Source organism: Lissotriton vulgaris, chromosome 10 (assembly GCF_964263255.1).
Source record: "Lissotriton vulgaris chromosome 10, aLisVul1.2, whole genome shotgun sequence".
NCBI classification, from domain to species: domain Eukaryota; kingdom Metazoa; phylum Chordata; class Amphibia; order Caudata; family Salamandridae; genus Lissotriton; species Lissotriton vulgaris.
Window position 1 is genome coordinate 25,472,415 of NC_141698.1, and position 18,117 is coordinate 25,490,531.

General features: G+C 51.4%; 1 protein-coding gene across 4 annotated transcripts in view; it reads right to left on the reverse strand.

Moving 5' to 3' along the window:
* GRIPAP1 (GRIP1 associated protein 1) overlaps positions 1 to 18,117 on the reverse strand; it is a 395,004-nt gene that overhangs the window by 11,000 nt on the left and 365,887 nt on the right. For all 4 annotated transcript variants that reach the window (XR_015300640.1, XM_086940304.1, XM_086940303.1 and 1 more), the window contains one exon: positions 8,448 to 8,602. Coding sequence is in view for 3 of the 4 variants with exons in the window: in XM_086940304.1 (XP_086796430.1) it covers positions 8,448 to 8,602 (155 nt within the window). In the remaining variant the exon portion in view is untranslated. The remainder of the gene's footprint in view (positions 1 to 8,447; positions 8,603 to 18,117) is intronic.

Consider the following 18,117-nt stretch of genomic DNA (forward strand, 5'->3'; position numbering starts at 1 on the left):
CTGCAGAGCAGGGAGGCATAGTAGGGTCTGTAAGGAATCTGCTGCTAGATATTGTCTCTTTCAGATATTGCGTTACCGAAGGTAAGTAACTTGTTCATCTGATAGACTTCTAGCTGCAGATTCCTTACCTTCGAATAGATACCCAAGCCATAGCATCCAAGGGGTGGGCTGCAGACAAATGGACTAAACTACGAAGCCCTGCAGGACCGAACGGGCGAAATGCCTGTCCCTGCGAACCTGAGTGTCCAGGCAGTAGTGCTTGGCAAAAGTGTGCAGGGACGCCCACATTGCTGCCTGGCAGCTAGCCAGAACAATAATAATGGTTCTGTCGGACTGAAATACACAATAATATAGTATTCCCTGGTTTGTTACTCAAAACATCCGTCCCTATAAGGGTACAATGATAGTGGTACCTATACCAATATGAAACAGAACACACTGACCACAATGAAGATTAGAGTAAAGTTTTAGTCATATACTTTTATCTTCTCTGAATTGTATTAAAACATTGATTATAGCTGTCCAAACAAACACAAAACATATATACCGCATACATTTTGAGCAGGACTCATATACATTTAAAACAACATACAAAATTGTCAAGTCACGAAATTATTAGTAGCATCAACTATAAAAGCAATAATCCACTAGGCATATCAATCAATTCTTGGTTCCTAGTAGATTTTATAAAGTTGATTTCACGATACAGAAAATGCGTCGACGTTTCGACCCTGGGGGGGCGATGCGCTGGTTGTGCGCATCAGGGGCAGGTCTTCATCAGGACTGTACGGTTGTGGGACAGCCTTTTCTGGACCTCGGCTCCTCCTGGGTACCTGGTCCTATATACGTAGTATTCGTGATCCGCCGACTCAGCCAATATCGAAATAATTCTTAGATCTCTGTATTGATTATTTATACAGCGTTGATATGATCGGTAAGGCGTTGTGTCCTTGATATGAAAAACAGGTGTCATGGTCTAACTCCTTCCTTCTGAAAACCGGATCCGAATAATCAATACAGAGATCTAAGAATTATTTCGATATTGGCTGAGTCGGCGGATCACTAATACTACGTATATAGGACCAGGTACCCAGGAGGAGCCGAGGTCCAGTAAAGGCTGTCCCACAACTGTACAGTCCTGATGAAGACCTGCCCCTGATGCGCACAACCAGCGCATCGCCCCCCAGGGTCGAAACGTCGACGCATTTTCTGTATCGTGAAATCAACTTTATAAAATCTACTAGGAACCAAGAATTGATTGATATGCCTAGTGGATTATTGCTCTTATAGTTGATGCAACTAATAATTTCGTGACTTGACAATTTTGTATGTTGTTTTAAATGTATATGAGTCCTGCTCAAAATGTATGCGGTATATATGTTTTGTGTTTGTCTGGACAGCTATAATCAATGTTTTAATACAATTCAGAGAAGATAAAAGTATATGACTAAAACTTTACTCTAATCTTCATTGTGGTCAGTGTGTTCTGTTTCATATTGGTATAGGTACCACTATCATTGTACCCTTATAGGGACGGATGTTGTGAGTAACAAACCAGGGAATACTATATTACTGTGTATTTCAGTCCGACAGAACCATTATTATTGTTCTATTTCCCACCCAGGTTCAGGGGGTTACAGGGTCACCCCATTACATGTAATGGCAGCTAGACAGGACTGGAACACTACGAGTCAAGGCCGTGGTCGCAGCTTTTCTCATAGTGAAATGGGCCCATAAGCCCTCAGGAAGCTGTTTGTTAACCAGGGTGTAGTAGATCTTAACAAAGAGAACGACCCGGCGCAAAATGGTTAGTTTCTGACCTGCCCAACCTTTTTTTAGCCCCTACATAGCCCACGAAGAGTTGGTCATCCACCTGGAACATTTTTAGGCGTTCAAGGTAGAACGACAACGCTCTTTGGGGGTCCAGACGGTGGAGGTGTTCCTCCACTTTAGAGGAGCATAAAAGGTGGGCAGTATGACAGATTGACCCAAATGGAATGGGGTCCTCACCTTAGGTAAGAAAGAGGTCCGGGTGCCAAGCACCAACTTGCCCGGGAATAACATAAAATAGGGAGGCTTGGATGATAAAGCCTGGAGTTCACTCACCCCCCGGGCAGATGTTATCACCACTAGAGAAGCTGTCGTGACGGCAAGCAAAGTGAAAGTAGTTACTGTATTCCTTCACCTTAAAGTGACCCGGTGAATGTTGTTCTCGCCGCTCATTCACATTAGATGGACACAGTGAACGAAGTCTTTGGTGTTCACTCACCTTAGAGGTACGCAGTGAACGCAGACATAGCTGCTCATTCGCTTTGGAGACAGACAGTGAGTGTATGAAACAAAGGATCTCATCCCTACATGGAAAGATCAGAGGTAGAGCCGAGGCTGCAGACTGAGTGATTATAAATATGAATCTCTCCAACATATTTTCTGTGCATGCCCAAAGTTACTAAAAGAAAGTTATTATTAAAAGAAACATTCAATAACATGAACATTTGAACAAGTATAGAAGCAGTAATTACCTTCCTAGGTGGTACCTCAATCCCCCTAGGCTGCAGGGGGTACATTTTTTTAATCTGTATTTAAAGGAAATAGGTGGAAATCCTGTGTAATTACTAGAAAACTACGAAAACGTATAAAGATAATGAGCTGCCATGGAGTCCCAGTGTTATACATGGTTTTTATTATGATATGGTTCCCTTCAATTTTAACCAAAATTTTTACTCAATGTCTATTGAATTTAGAACTAGGATTAATTGTTTTAATACTCTACAAGCAGCACGTCCCGACGTTGTCCGGGTAGGCTTTTCGAGAGTACTGACTAGCATTGCCGCTTCTCCCCCACCAGCGTGCACTTCTGAAGTGCCTGTCCAAACCCATACTTTACTGAGGCCCGCTGAAGTGGCTCGGCACCCCTGCCCGCCCTGTTGTTCTGACCCTGCAGGTGTTGGTGAAGTGCAGTTGGAGTGTACCGCGCTGTCTGAAGGAGGGCTCACTTGACTGTTGATGTGGCGATCCTGGGGCGGGTGGGGGTGTTATTGTTTTGGGGAGATAGTGCCATGCGACAGTCAGAGGGTGCCAGATCCTAAGTTTGTGGGGTGCACATTTTACTGGAATGGGAGACATTCCCCCGGATAATGTGAAGCGGTGCAAGCTGCGGTGGGGCGCGCCACGGTCTACATGTCTGAGGCCCCCCCCACCAGCTAAGATTTAGCAGCAAATGGCACCGTCTGCACTCACAGCCCGCTGTATTTACACGTTCAGCCCGAACGAGCGTTTTGCTAACACGGTCAAGTGTGATTCCTTACACGCCGTCAAACATGTAAGGTGTGAATCTATACTACTTACTCACAATATTTGCATTGTGCGATGGCTCCTCCCCGCGCTGGGCACTCCATCAGCTGGGCACTTCCGCATGTCGGGTATCGGTCCCTTGCTCCTTCCAGCGCTTCTGTCCGACAACAAACGCCGCGTTTACGTAACGCGACGCCCACACGCCATTGCGCCTCTTGCAAGCGTTGTGACTGGGAACGCCACGCGTCTAATCGCTGTATGCATACGCCCATACGGACTACTTTTCCCCTAACGTTCTTTCCCCCCCAATGTATATGGTGTGTTGATGTATAGCCTATGTCCATCTCCTGGACCTCCCCTTTCCAACGCTGTATTGGGTGTTGTGATTGGTGGTGTACTTTTCGAGTTTACCCGCCTCAAAGGACACAGTTCTCTCTTTATAATAGTAGTATAGATTAATGATTTTTAATGCTATAAAATATGTTGCTTGGTGTAATGGTTTTTCCAAAGACCGAACACTTGAATAAAATTGAAATTGAACAACAAAATTGACAGTGAATGTAGTCATTATTCTTTTTTGTAGAAGGAAAGAGTTCTGCTGGACAATCCCTTTAATTACCAAAGTGCAGGGACGGGGAAGAGAAGAAAAGCAAAGAGTCTAGGGAGAAGGAAAGTATGCCAGGCTTGGTGCCCTCTGGACATGCTTTATTTAAGGCTCTGCTCGCAGACCGACGTACAGCCATGGACAGACATCAAGATGCCCACGGGTAGGCTCTGTTTGCTGAGCTCATTACTCTGACAGAGGTCTCTCCAGCTCCTATTTTTGCCTCTCTGACCAGTGTCGCTGCCCATGTCAGCGTGAAGCCTATCAGTTTTCTACGCCGAGAGCTGGTGTCCGCTGTACGACACCATGTCTTGTCTAAGGTGGGTTATTCTAACTGGTAAAGGAAGGAAATAAATCTACCTCCACCAACCCACCTCCATCGCAACTATCCAGTTAACCGTTTCCGTGCTCCTGATGGAACCGTTACGTCACGAGCCTCGGGTGGGCTGTGCTGGTGACGGAACGGTTCTGTCACAGCCCGCTCGCAGCGCCTGCGCGGCGCAAATTCCGCGTCTGCGCTGACGTTCTAAAGAGCGGGTGGGGCCGTGACGGAACTGTTCCGTCACAAGCACAGCCCACCCGAGGGCCGTCACGTAGCGGTTCCGTCATGAGTACGGGAGGGCCGCGCGGCCCCGCCTCCCCCTTAGCGCTGCGGCGGAATAGCTGCCGCAGCTAAGGGGTTAACTATGCCATGGAATTCATGCGTCAGCAGTCGCGTCACCAGTGCCTCCCCATGAGTCGTGCATCTGAAGGCCCCCATCCCAGATGTTATGTGTCCACCTACTTTCCAAATAGGAACCCAATGCAGCTGTGGAACAAAGTCTAGGAGTCAACGGTTTGACTGCCCCTCCAAAGATATCATTTTGTACCAGTCCAGGCAGGTTTGTGGTCTATTCTATTCCTGGACTAACTGATCCGGAATTCCAGGGGTCCAACTGATAGACGGCACATGTTTTACTAGCATTAAACTCTGTATAGTACCAGGTTATTTGAAGCACATAGAACCGGAATACTGCTGTAGGAAGTGTTATATAAAAATCTATGAATTGCCAGCGTGAACCAGACGTGAAGTGCCATAAAAGGGATGGAAATGAAAGGACACACAAAGGTCATGGTGAGCCCCCTAGAGAAAGCTGGAAAGAAAGGGGGTGAATAGAACGAAGACACCAGGAGCCCCAGAACCCATTCTGTTCTACCTGTACCCTACCGAGTCGAATCCCATTGGTAATCACACCAGTATGAGGGACGCAACGCAGGGGACCGCGCGTGGGGTATATGATTCGGCGTTCCATCAGCAGATGGAATCTTAGCTCACCAAAAGGGTGGGAGCTGCATTCCCGCAACAGCGGCCTGACCCGGCAAAGGAACGAAGCAGAGCTTTGTACTGTTCTGCAACATTTATATAGCGCTTAGTGCCCATATGTGGGGCATTGAAGCTCTTGCCTACAAGAAATGCATGCTGCACTGTCTCAGTATGTTGCCTTTGTTTTGGAGAAGTAGATATGAAGTGAGAAGAGGGCCTGGCAAGGACGAGCCAGCACAAGAAGCCCAGCCAGGGCCAGCACTGAGCCCACCCTCTGCCTATCAGTATGACCAGGAGAGAGGGGATCTGGGGAGAGGAGGGAGAAGAAGGGCATCATCTCTGTGCTTGTCATCATTGCACGGGGGCCTAGTGCACTAGTACCCAAAGAGAGTCGCTTTTCCTTGTAGAGGAAGAAAAAGGAAGAAACCTTTGTCGTGTGCTACTCTAGCTGTGAGGGACAGTGTGTCCTCTTGTTGCCCTCACACACCCCAAAGGATGTCTTGCTTCATCATTTGGGCTTTGCTCCTCGTCGGGCCGGCGCTGCAATGCCCTACGGTTCCCCCGAAGGGTCACTGTATTGGAGATCTTTTGATGATAAGCTGTTAGGGTATGTGGGTGTAAGTGACAATGAAGTCTAAAGTGGTGAGTTAAAAAATGACTGAAGGGAGGGTGGGTACTATTTATTAGAGTGATCCCTCTGTCGTTGTTAAAACAAAGTGTGTGGTGCTGCTCTAGGGGATACTATGTCCCTCTGAAGCTGGGTATATGTCCCTAATGGACAGATATAACACTCAATATGTTTCACGCTGTATGTGGCCTCAGAAGGAAATCCAAAGCACTTCTTCAGGACCAAAGGAAGTTCAATTTTAGTATCAAGCGGCCTAAACTAACCACTGCTGCCAAATCTGTAGAAAGGATTAGTGTTTCCCTTAATATTAGAATCAGGACCTCATGAGATCAGTAAGGGCACTCAGGAAGGTTCTCGCGTAATTACTTTACGGGAGCAAGATACATGATACATCGATGCACCACGGGCAGCGCGCACACCGATACATCGAAGCACCGCGGACAGCATCCACACCGATACATCGAAGCACCACGGATAGCGCGCACACCAATACATTGAAGCACCACAGACAGCGCGCACACCAATACATCGAAGCACCACGGACAGTGTGCACACCGATACATTGAAGCACCATGGACAGGATGTACATCGAAGCACCACGGACAGCGTGCACACTGATACATCAAAGCCCCATGGACAGCGCGCACACGGATAAATCAAAGCACCACGGACAGCGTACACAACGATACATCAAAGAACCATGGACAGTGTGCACAAGCACACTAATACATGAAAGCACTATGGACAGCGTGCACACCAATATATCGAAGCACCACGGACAGCGCGCTCACCGATACATCGAAGCACCATGAACAGCGTGCACGAGCACACTAATCCATGAAAGCATCATGGATAGCGGGCACACCAATATATCGAAGCACTGTGGGCAGCGTGCACACCGATACATCGAAGCACCACGGACAGCGCACACCTTCTCTTTGCCATCCATCAGTGTACAAAGCAGTGCTTGCATGCTTGTTTCACAGCACCAAGGTTATGGACACCCGTCTTTAGGAATGCTAAACACCTAATGCGACGCATTTGTTTGCTTCCAGCTCGCCTCACAAAGCGCCGAGGGCGCGCACACAACTACAGTTCAACTGTTCCCCTTGAGCACCATTTGTCATCTATTCAATGAATTCCTCTCCTTCTAATAATTGTGTCTCCTTTGTGGTAAGCAGGCAACGAGGCCAAAACACTAGCACATGTCAAGATGCACACGTGGAGGCTCCTGGCAAAGCATGTGTGCAGTCTGAGGAGCTCAAGCTTGAGGGGGGTGAAACTGGATACATCTGCCTATGTGAGAAAAACACTGCACCAAATCTGTGCCTGAAGGCGGACAAGACCCTTCAGGGTGATTGAGCGCCCCTCCTCAATACAGTGTCCTTAGTCCACGACTCCATTGCACAAGAGGTGTGGTGCAGCAGCCCGGGCAGCTGGAAGCCGACTCTGGAACCCGGGGGCTCACGGTTCGATTCCAGTGCCGGCGGCAGATCAGCCCAGCACCATGTCACTCTGGGCAATAGCTTGTTTAATCTTCCCGATGGCACCAGCGCCTTGACACCCTAGGGTAATTGTTCGCGCTTTACAAATACTGGATATTTACATCTTCGTGGACAGGGCATGTGTGATCTATACTCTGCCCCTTCGGGCACGGATGCTGCCCACCTCCATCTCCTGATGAGCTGGTACCCAACCCCAGAGCCACCCCACCTTCCTTACCTTCTGCAGGTGCATGTGTGATCGATACTCTGCCCCTTCGGGCACGGATGCTGCCCACCTCCATCTCCTGATGAGCTGGTACCCAACCCCAGAGCCACCCCACCTTCCTTACCTTCTGCAGGTGCATGTGTGATCTATACTCTGCCCCTTCGGGCACGGATGCTGCCCACCTCCATCTCCTGATGAGCTGGTACCCAACCCCAGAGCCACCCCACCTTCCTTACCTTCTGCAGGTACATGTGTGATCTATACTCTGCCCCTTCGGGCACGGATGCTGCCCACCTCCATCTCCTGATGAGCTGGTACCCAACCCCAGAGCCACCCCACCTTCCTTACCTTCTGCAGGTGCATGAGTGATCGATACTCTGCCCCTTCGGGCACGGATGCTGCCCACCTCCATCTCCTGATGAGCTGGTACCCAACCCCAGAGCCACCCCACCTTCCTTACCTTCTGCAGGTGCATGTGTGATCTATACTCTGCCCCTTCGGGCACGGATGCTGCCCACCTCCATCTCCTGATGAGCTGGTACCCAACCCCAGAGCCACCCCACCTTCCTTACCTTCTGCAGGTGCATGTGTGATCTATACTCTGCCCCTTCGGGCACGGATACTGCCCACCTCCATCTCCTGATGAGCTGGTACCCAACCCCAGAGCCACCCCACCTTCCTTACCTTCTGCAGGTGCATGTGTGATCTATACTCTGCCCCTTCGGGCACGGATGCTGCCCACCTCCATCTCATGATGAGCTGGTACCCAACCCCAGAGCCACCCCACCTTCCTTACCTTCTGCAGGTACATGTGTGATCTATACTCTGCCCCTTCGGGCACGGATGCTGCCCACCTCCATCTCCTGATGAGCTGGTACCCAACCCCAGAGCCGCCCCACCTTCCTTACCTTCTGCAGGTGCATGTTCTTGGTCAGCTGCTCTTCCAGCATGTTCTGCAGCTTCTTGTTCATCTCCCGCAGGTTCTCATCGCCAGGCTTGACCAGGTCTCGGAGAACGCTGCCGATGCTGCTGCGGTCCACCTGTCCATGCATCGTCGTGACATCTAAGGAATTAAAGGGGGGTGGAGTAAGACACGGAAAGCCCATGACTTTATACACAACAGATTACAAAGCTACAATATGCCTAAGCCAGGTTTCTTGTCCGTAACCAGCTTTCTGGACATACACCCCGGTTCACCATCAAATCCTTCCTCTTTTGACGTGTCAATCAATCAATCAATCAATCAGTACTTGTAGAGCGCAGCTGATCACCCATGAGGGTATGAAGACTCACCGAGCTTTTAAATCTTGTTTAGGCGCTACAGAACTCTCGTAGGGCATCCCGGCTTTACCCATTATCACCAGGAGCCATGACTCCAAGCAACACCTTGGACCAGTCAGGACATTTGACCAACAATTCACCTAGATATCCCATTCAGCAGAGGCCAGGGAAGCATGTGGATGCCCACTGAGGCAGGATATGCGCAAAGAAAACGTGCCTGTAAATGAACAAAGTATGTAACACTTCAAGGTGAGCAACCAGAAGAGCCAAGGTGAGTACGAAGAATCAGACTGAAATATTTCAATCCACAGATCAAGGATTCGGCAAGAGTCCAGTTGAAACCCTAACACAGATGGATGAATGGATTTGAGGAGTTACCAAAGAAGCCCAAACAAATGTAAAGATCCTTGCCAGAAACCGGACAGTACTGCTGTGTATGTAGGAAGGAATTTACAGTCACTGATGAACGCCAGAAGCAACACTTTGGACTAAAGGACCATGTCTATACATCCCCTTGGGGCTAGACAGTGGTCCGCTCAGGATCCGGCTGCTGAGACAGGACACAATCCAGGGAAATGCGATGCAGCGCGCGCAACGAAATTAGTTTTATTTATTTATATGTTTACTTACCTCTAATCGGCCGTAATCCGTAGTTTACTACCCCCACCCTGGCCCTCACCTGCCCCACGTCAGCGCCCGGCAGCACTCCCACCACGGACCGCTACTGCAGTGGGCCAGACTGGCCATAGCGTGCACCGGGCGTTTCCCGGATGGGCTGCCAGAGTGGGAGGCGGTTTTGGACCCCTGGGAGGCCATTTCTGTAACCCGGGGCAGTTTTTGCAGCATAGACCCCGCCCCATCCGACTCAATAGCCAGGGCCAGTTTGTGTTCCCAGTCTGGCCAGCCACCAAGACATCTGCCCTGCATGCCTGGGTCTGCACAGCCTACATAGGGGGGCATTCAGAACTGGGCAACAGAGGGCGAAATGCGACAGTGGTACCCAGGCGACTGAACAATTATTACATGACCCACAGCACAAGCATGGCCACCCAGACCCCACGGGTCTCGAGGCAAGCCAGGTTTCAGGGGTCTCGAGGCAACCCAGACTCCAAGGGTCTCGAGGCAACCCAGGCTCCACAGGTCTCGAGGCAACCCAGACTCCACGGGTCTCGAGGCAACCCAGGCTACACGGATCTGGAGGCAACCCAGACTCCACGGGTCTCCAGGCAACATAGACTCCACGGGTCTCGAGGCAATCCAGGCTCCACGGATCTCGAGGCAACCCAGGCTCCACGAGTCTCGAGGCAACCCAGGCTCCACGGGTCTCAAAGCAAGCCAGGTTTCAGGGGTCTCAAGGCAACCCAGGCTCCACGGATCTCGAGGCAACCCAGGCTCCACAAGTCTCGAGGCAAGCCGGGCTACATGGGTCTCGAGGCAACCCAAGCTCCACACGTCTTGAGGAAAGCCAGGCTCCATGGATCTCGAGGCAACCCAGGCTACACAGATCTCGAGGCAATCCAGGCTCCACGGGTCTCGAGGCAATCCAGGCTCCACGGATCTCGAGGCAACCCAAGCTCCACGTGTCTCAAGGCAACCCAGGCTCCACGGGTCTCGAGGTAACCCAGGCTACACAGATCTCGAGGCAATCCAGGCTCCACGGATCTCGAGGCAAGCCAGGTTTCAGGGGTCTCAAGGCAACCCAGGCTCCACGGGTCTCGAGGCAACCCAGGCTCCAAGGGTCTCCAGGCAACACAGGCTCCACGGGTCTCCAGGCAACCCAGGCTCCACGGGTCTCCAGGCAACCCAGGCTCCACGGGTCTCCAGGCAACCCAGGCTCCACGGGTCTCGAGGCAAGCCAGGTTTCAGGGGTCTCGAGGCAAGCCAGGTTTCAGGGGTCTCAAGGCAACCCAGGCTACATGGGTCTTAAAGCAACCCAGGCTCCACGGATCTCGAGGCAACCCAGGCTCCACAAGTCTCGAGGCAAGCCGGGCTACATGGGTCTTGAGGCAACCCAAGCTCCACACGTCTTGAGGAAAGCCAGGCTCCACAAGTCTCGAGGCAAGCCAGGCTCCAAGGGTCTCCAGGCAACACAGGCTCCAAGGGTCTCCAGGCAACACAGGCTCCACGGGTCTCCAGGCAACACAGGCTACACGGATCTCGAGGCAACCCAGGCTCCACGGGTCTCGAGGAAACCCAGGCTCCACGGGTCTCGAGGAAACCCAGGCTCCACGGGTCTCGAGGCAACCCAGGCTCCACGAGTCTCGAGGGAACCCAGGCTCCACGAGTCTCGAGGCAACCCAGGCTCCACGGGTCTCGACGCAACCCAAGCTCCACGTGTCTCAAGGCAACCCAGACTCCATGGGTCTCGAGGCAACCCAAGCTCCACACGTCTTGAGGAAAGCCAGACTCCACAAGTCTCGAGGCAAGCCGGGCTCCACGGGTCTCCAGGCAACCCAGGCTCCACGGGTCTCGAGGCAACCCAGACGCCAAGGGTCTCGAGGCAACCCAGGCTACACGGATCTGGAGGCAACCCAGGCTCTACGGGTCTCGAGGCAACCCAGGCTCCACGGGTCTCGAGGAAACCCAGGCTCCACGGGTCTCGAGGCAACCCAGGCTCCACGGGTCTCGAGGCAACCCAGGCTCCACAGCTTTCGAGGCAACCCAGGCTCCACGGGCCTCAAGAGAGCCCAGACTCCACAGGGCTTGAGGGAACCCAGACTCCACGGGTCTCGTAGCCATCCAGACTCCACGGGTCTCGAGGCAACCCAGACTCCACGGGTCTCGAGGCAACCCAGGCTACACGGATCTGGAGGCAACCCAGACTCCACGGGTCTCCAGGCAACATAGACTCCACGGGTCTCGAGGCAATCCAGGCTCCACGGATCTCGAGGCAACCCAGGCTTCACAGGTCTCGAGGCAACCCAGGCTCCACGGGTCTCAAAGCAAGCCAGGTTTCAGGGGTCTCAAGGCAACCCAGGCTCCAGGGATCTCGAGGCAACCCAGGCTCCACAAGTCTCGAGGCAAGCCGGGCTACATGGGTCTCGAGGCAACCCAAGCTCCACACGTCTTGAGGAAAGCCAGGCTCCACAAGTCTCGAGGCAAGCCAGGCTCCACGGATCTCGAGGCAACCCAGGCTCCAAGGGTCTCCAGGCAACACAGGCTCCACGGGTCTCCAGGCAACACAGGCTACACGGATCTCGAGGCAACCCAGGCTCCACGGGTCTCGAGGAAACCCAGGCTCCACGGGTCTCGAGGCAACCCAGGCTCCACGAGTCTCGAGGGAACCCAGGCTCCACGAGTCTCGAGGCAACCCAGGCTCCACGGGTCTCGAGGAAACCCAGGCTCCATGGGTCTCGAGGCAACCCAGGCTCCACGGATCTCGAGGCAACCCAGGCTCCAAGGATCTTGAGGCAACCCAGGCTCCATGGGTCTCGAGCAAACCCAGGCTCCACGTGTCTCAAGGCAACCAAGGCTCCACAGGTCTCGAGGCAACCCAGGCTACACGGGTCTCGAGGCAACCCAGGCTCCACGGGTCTCGAGGAAACCCAGGCTCCACGGGTCTCGAGGAAACCCAGGCTCCACGGGTCTCGAGGCAACCCAGGCTCCATGAGTCTCGAGGGAACCCAGGCTCCACGAGTCTCGAGGCAACCCAGGCTCCACGGGTCTCGAGGAAACCCAGGCTACACGGATCTCGAGGCAACCCAGGCTCCACAAGTCGAGGCAAGCCGGGCTACATGGGTCTCGAGGCAACCCAAGCTCCACACGTCTTGAGGAAAGCCAGGCTCCACGGATCTCGAGGCAACCCAGGCTACAAGGGTCTCGAGGCAACCCAGGCTCCACGTGTCTCGAGGGGCCCAGGCTCCACGGGTCTGGAGGCAACCCAGGCTCCACGGGTCTCGAGGTAACCCAGGCTCCATGGGCCTCAAGGCAACCCAGGCTCTACGGGTCTCGAGGCAACCCAGGCTCCACGGGTCTCGAGGAAACCCAGGCTCCACGGGTCTCGAGGCAACCCAGGCTCCACAGCTTTCGAGGCAACCCAAGCTCCACACGTCTTGAGGAAAGCCAGGCTCCACGGATCTCGAGGCAACCCAGGCTACAAGGGTCTCGAGGCAACCCAGGCTCCACGTGTCTCGAGGGGCCCAGGCTCCACGGGTCTGGAGGCAACCCAGGCTCCACGGGTCTCGAGGTAACCCAGGCTCCATGGGCCTCAAGGCAACCCAGGCTCCACGGGTCTCGAAGCCACCCAGACTCCACGGGTCTCGTAGCCATCCAGACTCCATGAGTCTCAAGGGAACTCAGGCTCCACAGGTCTCGAGGCAACCCAGGTTCCACAGGTCTCGAGGCAACCCAGACTCCATGAGTCTTGAGGCAACCCAGGCTACACGGGTCTCGAGGCAACCCAGGCTACACGGGTCTAGAGGGAACACAAACTCCACAGGTCTCAAGGCAACCCAGGCTCCACAGCTTTCGAGGCAACCCAGGCTCCACGGGTCTCGAGGGAGCCCAGACTCCACAGGGCTTGAGGGAACCCAGACTCCATGGGTTTCGTAGCCACCCAGACTCCACGGGTCTCGTAGCCATCCAGACTCCACGAGTCTCAAGGCAACCCAGGCTCCACAGCTTTCGAGGCAACCCAGGCTCCACGGGTCTCGAGGGAGCCCAGACTCCACAGGGCTTGAGGGAACCCAGACTCCACGGGTTTCGTAGCCACACAGACTCCACGGGTCTCGTAGCCATCCAGACTCCACGAGTCTCAAGGGAACTCAGGCTCCACAGGTCTCGAGCAACCGAGGCTCCACAGGTCTCGACGCAACCCAGACTCCGCGAATCTCGCGGCAACCTGTTAAAAAGGGTTCCAAAGACAACCGGTAACCAAAGACCCTTTTATGTTGCCCGGCGGTATCGCCTCTATGACCCACCAATATTAATCAATGAAGAAGCAGGCGCTGGAGACTGGAAGGCGGGAAACGAGGATTTTATTCTCTCCGGAGGAGAACACATCAATTCAGACAGCAAGTATCGTCACGAGGTGCTCTAACCACATCTCTGAGACCGGGCCTCTTATACTGGAGTTTACAACCTTTATTGCACATAACACATTCTCGTAATATTTTAGTATTTGAAAGAACATCCTCGGAATCTCCCCTTCAGACCCGTTCCCACATACATTTACAGTTGGATTCCCCACCCCGGTCACAACAGGTGGTGGTGGTCGCACAGCAGGGCATTCCGCCGATTCACGGAATGCATGGGGTTTGATCGGATCTCATGGGGTGGGGGCTTTGATCGGTTCGGGGATCTTTGATGGGGAGGGGAAGCTTCCTACTGTACGGGGTAATAAACAGTATCCGCAGGGTCAGGTGGCAGCCTGGGAACGAGGAAGACAAACGGGGACACAGGAAAAGGGGGTTTGCATCAAAAGGGTTTGAGACCATGAAAGGAATGAGGGGAGGTGTCGCGCTGGGAACAGGATGGGATTCAGTGGTGAAGCTGCGCTGAAGAGGGGTTTATGACCCAAGGCATGAGAGAGCGGGGGTTGTCAGCGTGCGGGGGGGGATGCTTGCGAGGTTAAGAGAGAGAGAGACGCGCTGGCTATTAGCGAGGGGCAGGGAGACCATGATGCTCAAAATGGCTGCCGCTTACGCGCACGAATGGGCTCGAAAAGGGGGCAAGATGGCGCAGATAATGTTCACCAAGATTGTATTCATTTTTCACAGTCCTCCCTTTAACATTTCCAAGACATCTTGCTGGCCTATTTCCTATCTACACCTATATGCAGCAATCACAAGTAAGGGAGAGGGGATTTAGGCAAAGGAACTGTGCATATACATTATTTTATAAACATCGCATTGAAAAATTTCATCATTTAGTAAGCGGGTTCATTGTTAAGTTGGTTGCAGGAAAAGTCATCGTAATGCAATATCAGCCTAGAATTACGCAGTGAGGGCATTGGGTACAGATCATAGAATAAGAACTGGTGAGTTATCATATAAGTAAGTCCTTCTTGTATACAGCGAGTACATAGTCAGTCAAATGGTGATTGGGAGAGAAAGGAGATACAGTAAATATGTCAAAGTTCTCGTTGTCCTTTGTCGTCTTCCGTCAGCGTTGTCGAACACCTGGATTACCTAGCAACAGAAATGTTCATGTGGATTGAGTCGTTGGAGGTCTGCGGGCAGGGGTACCTTTTGCTTTGATTCGCCAGACCCCATAGGAGCAATGCGTTACGGTTTGAAACAGATGCACTTTCTTTTGTAGCGCAGAGCATAGATTTGCAACAAATGCGATTGTTCCAGAATTGTGAGATCTGTTCGTTTCTTGAGTCTCTGTGGTGGGCATTTCCTGTTGCTTCCATCATCTTCAAGGTGCTTGGTAGCGGGCAGAACCACAGATTTTGATTATTTTTTTCTTCGGGGGCGACCCTTGGTGGAGTTCTAGGTCACTGTTCTGGCACTAAACACAGTTCGTGGTCTACTTAGTCGGAGCTCCCTCCCTTCTGACGTAGGGAGTACTCTTCTCTGGGGAGCTCAGTAGGATTTGGAGGAACTTGGGAGTTCGGGTGGAAAGGTGCGGGTGTGAACAGTCCTTATGGTAGGTCGGAGGAAGAGGGGATGGAGCAAGGCCAAGTCGGGAACAGATCAGGGGGGGGGGCGGAGAGTTTGGCGTCAGGCGAGTCCGTGACCATGTTCAGAGAGCGGGGGCTTTTTGGCATACGTTGATCATAGAGCAGGGGCTTCAGGTCAGCCCTTTCCTTAGCTTTGTTTGAAACAGTGCCCCGTCCTGCGACTCCTTACTGCCGTGGTCTCGCCTTGGCCTCCGTTGCTGATGTTCCACAATCCGCAGTCAGGCCGCGTGCTCCCACATCCGGTCTCTGTCTCCTCCGACAGTGATATCCTTAAATGAGTGTTGAAAAGACAGTCTTTAGAGATTTTTCAGAAAAAGGTAATTACATGAATCTATTTTCTTTCCCAACACCAAGCGACTAGCGTAAGCACTCGCTACATTTGAGATTTTTGCGGCTTACGTATAAACAATTGATGATGGGTTTGCTGGATTCCTTACAACTTCCTTTTGTTGGCTAATTCTTTGACGCTTTGATGATTATTACGTTCATTTGTCATATGTCTATTATAGTAGATGTCAGTTCTTCTGGCAGAGGCCCATTTCCCTAGTACAAGTCTTGAAAGGCTAGGCTGGTCTTCCGGGCCTTGTATTTTACAAAAAGTGCAACGTGCTATTCACCATAGTCTGATAAGCATCCTTCTGAGGGAGGAACATAGGCTAAACAAGTCTGCATTACATAAAAACATCTTATTTTCAACCATGCTTACTGCAACAAGTTCTTTCATTTTTCAATCTAATTTTCAACTTTGCACACATCCTTCTAACTTTCTATATAAATCCTCGCAACCTGGTTACCACAAAAACTCGGGAGGGGTGGTTTGCAATAATTATTAAACTTATCCTCGGGGAGGGAGGGATCTGGTGGATACCAAACTGGGAGCATTTTGGGTAGATGGGGGTGTCTCGATCATTTCTTACAGCTTGGGGTACGGAGACAATTTTCAATGGGGATGGTCGCATTACCACAGACACATTTTTATCATAGGAGCCACTGACAAATAGTTCCCTGAGAGTGGGTCAAATTTAGGGAACCTTAGTCGTCTTACCTGTCCCTTTCCTATCGGCCAATTTAAATTTCATCCATATTTTAGTAGAAAAGGAGAGGTAGTAACGTGGTACCAATATAATTTTATTTAGGACAGATTTGCGCAAATACTTGTGGTATTTGGGGCCAATCAGGAGATGCACCAGGTTCGCCAATTAGGTGCCAGTTGCTAGGAAGAGGGAAAGTGTGGAGGGGTGGAAGAGTGAGTGAGAGAAAGAGAGAGAGAGAGAGAGAGAGAGAGAGAGAGAGAGAGAGAGAGAGAGAGAGAGAGAGAGAGAGAGACAATAGGCCGAACAATACACGTGTGACATAGAGAGTGACCGTATATTGTTTGGGCTATTCAGTGCGTTACCCAACGTTAGACGTTTCGGGTCTGTGTTAGGAGGTGGGAAGCATGCAGTTTTGGGACAGAAAAGCGTTAGATTTGGTAAAAAGGTCGTGAGAGCGTCTGTGTTGTGCCATTTTGTAGTGCTAGTCCGTCTTCATGCATCGGGCGTGACGTGGTTCCAGATCCCTTATGATATTCTAATCGGGATTCTAATGTAACCTGCAGAGGAAAAAGGGGGAGAAAAAAAGGGGGGGGGGGTAGGGGGACAACATTCGAACACATCAAATGTAAGGGCACGAAAATCCTTTACTTACCACATACTCGTACTTGTCTCTTCGGGATATAATCCCTTAGGGTGCTGGTTTCTTAAAGTCATGGGGGCAGGCAATGTGATAGGTGGTTCATGGGGAGGTTCGAGGATGGCATTAAGGATCGTGTGTAGTGAAAAACGCTAAAAAGAGGAATCAAAGGTGCCTAGCGCGAGGTACCCGGTTTCGTAGATGTATCCGGTCATCGGGGTCCCTAAATCATTCCCAAAGCTGTGATGTTCTTAAGGCATACCAGTTCTTCGTTCAACCCTGTACCTTAGTACCTTCGACCACCATATCCTTATAACAATTTATCAATCACACCATTTTACTTTACCCATTCTCTGAAGTCGAGGTCCTTCTTCATAAGCAGCGTATTATACCTTCGTTTTGACCATCAACCCAGGGCCGAACAACCATTTCTCGGATAACCTTAAAAAGAGAGCAGAACAGTTGCGCACAGAAAAACCCTCCCACCGATACCCGTATTTACAAAAGTACGCGGGGCCTATCCATAGCTTTTAAGACTTTTATTTGTAGAATTATTCAGTACGTAAAATGTGAGAGCGCAATTCATATTTTGGCCTGACATGTCGTCGATGGAAGCACATACAGTAGGGGGTTATTTTGTAGTACAAGAACATGTAAAAAGGTCTAATTAATTATTTGTAAGTAACCAAAAACATTTCATTGCGTGACGAAGGAATCAGGGGCATTTCAGTTCATAGATGGAAACACAGTCAAGCTCATCGTAATCACATTTCCTAAATGCAAACCGCGGGCGTGCATCATGAGCGACGTTAGGTATCAGTTATAACAAAATATCAAAAATAAATTGTTCATTGAAATCAACATTTTTACAGAACCTCTTCTTAAATGTCTGCCAAGTGAACCCTCCTCCCTTTAACATCGAGTGCGCAACGGTTCATATATATACATATATATCTTAGTACATCAAGTTTCATTAGCTAAGGAACACCACGAGGCACCCG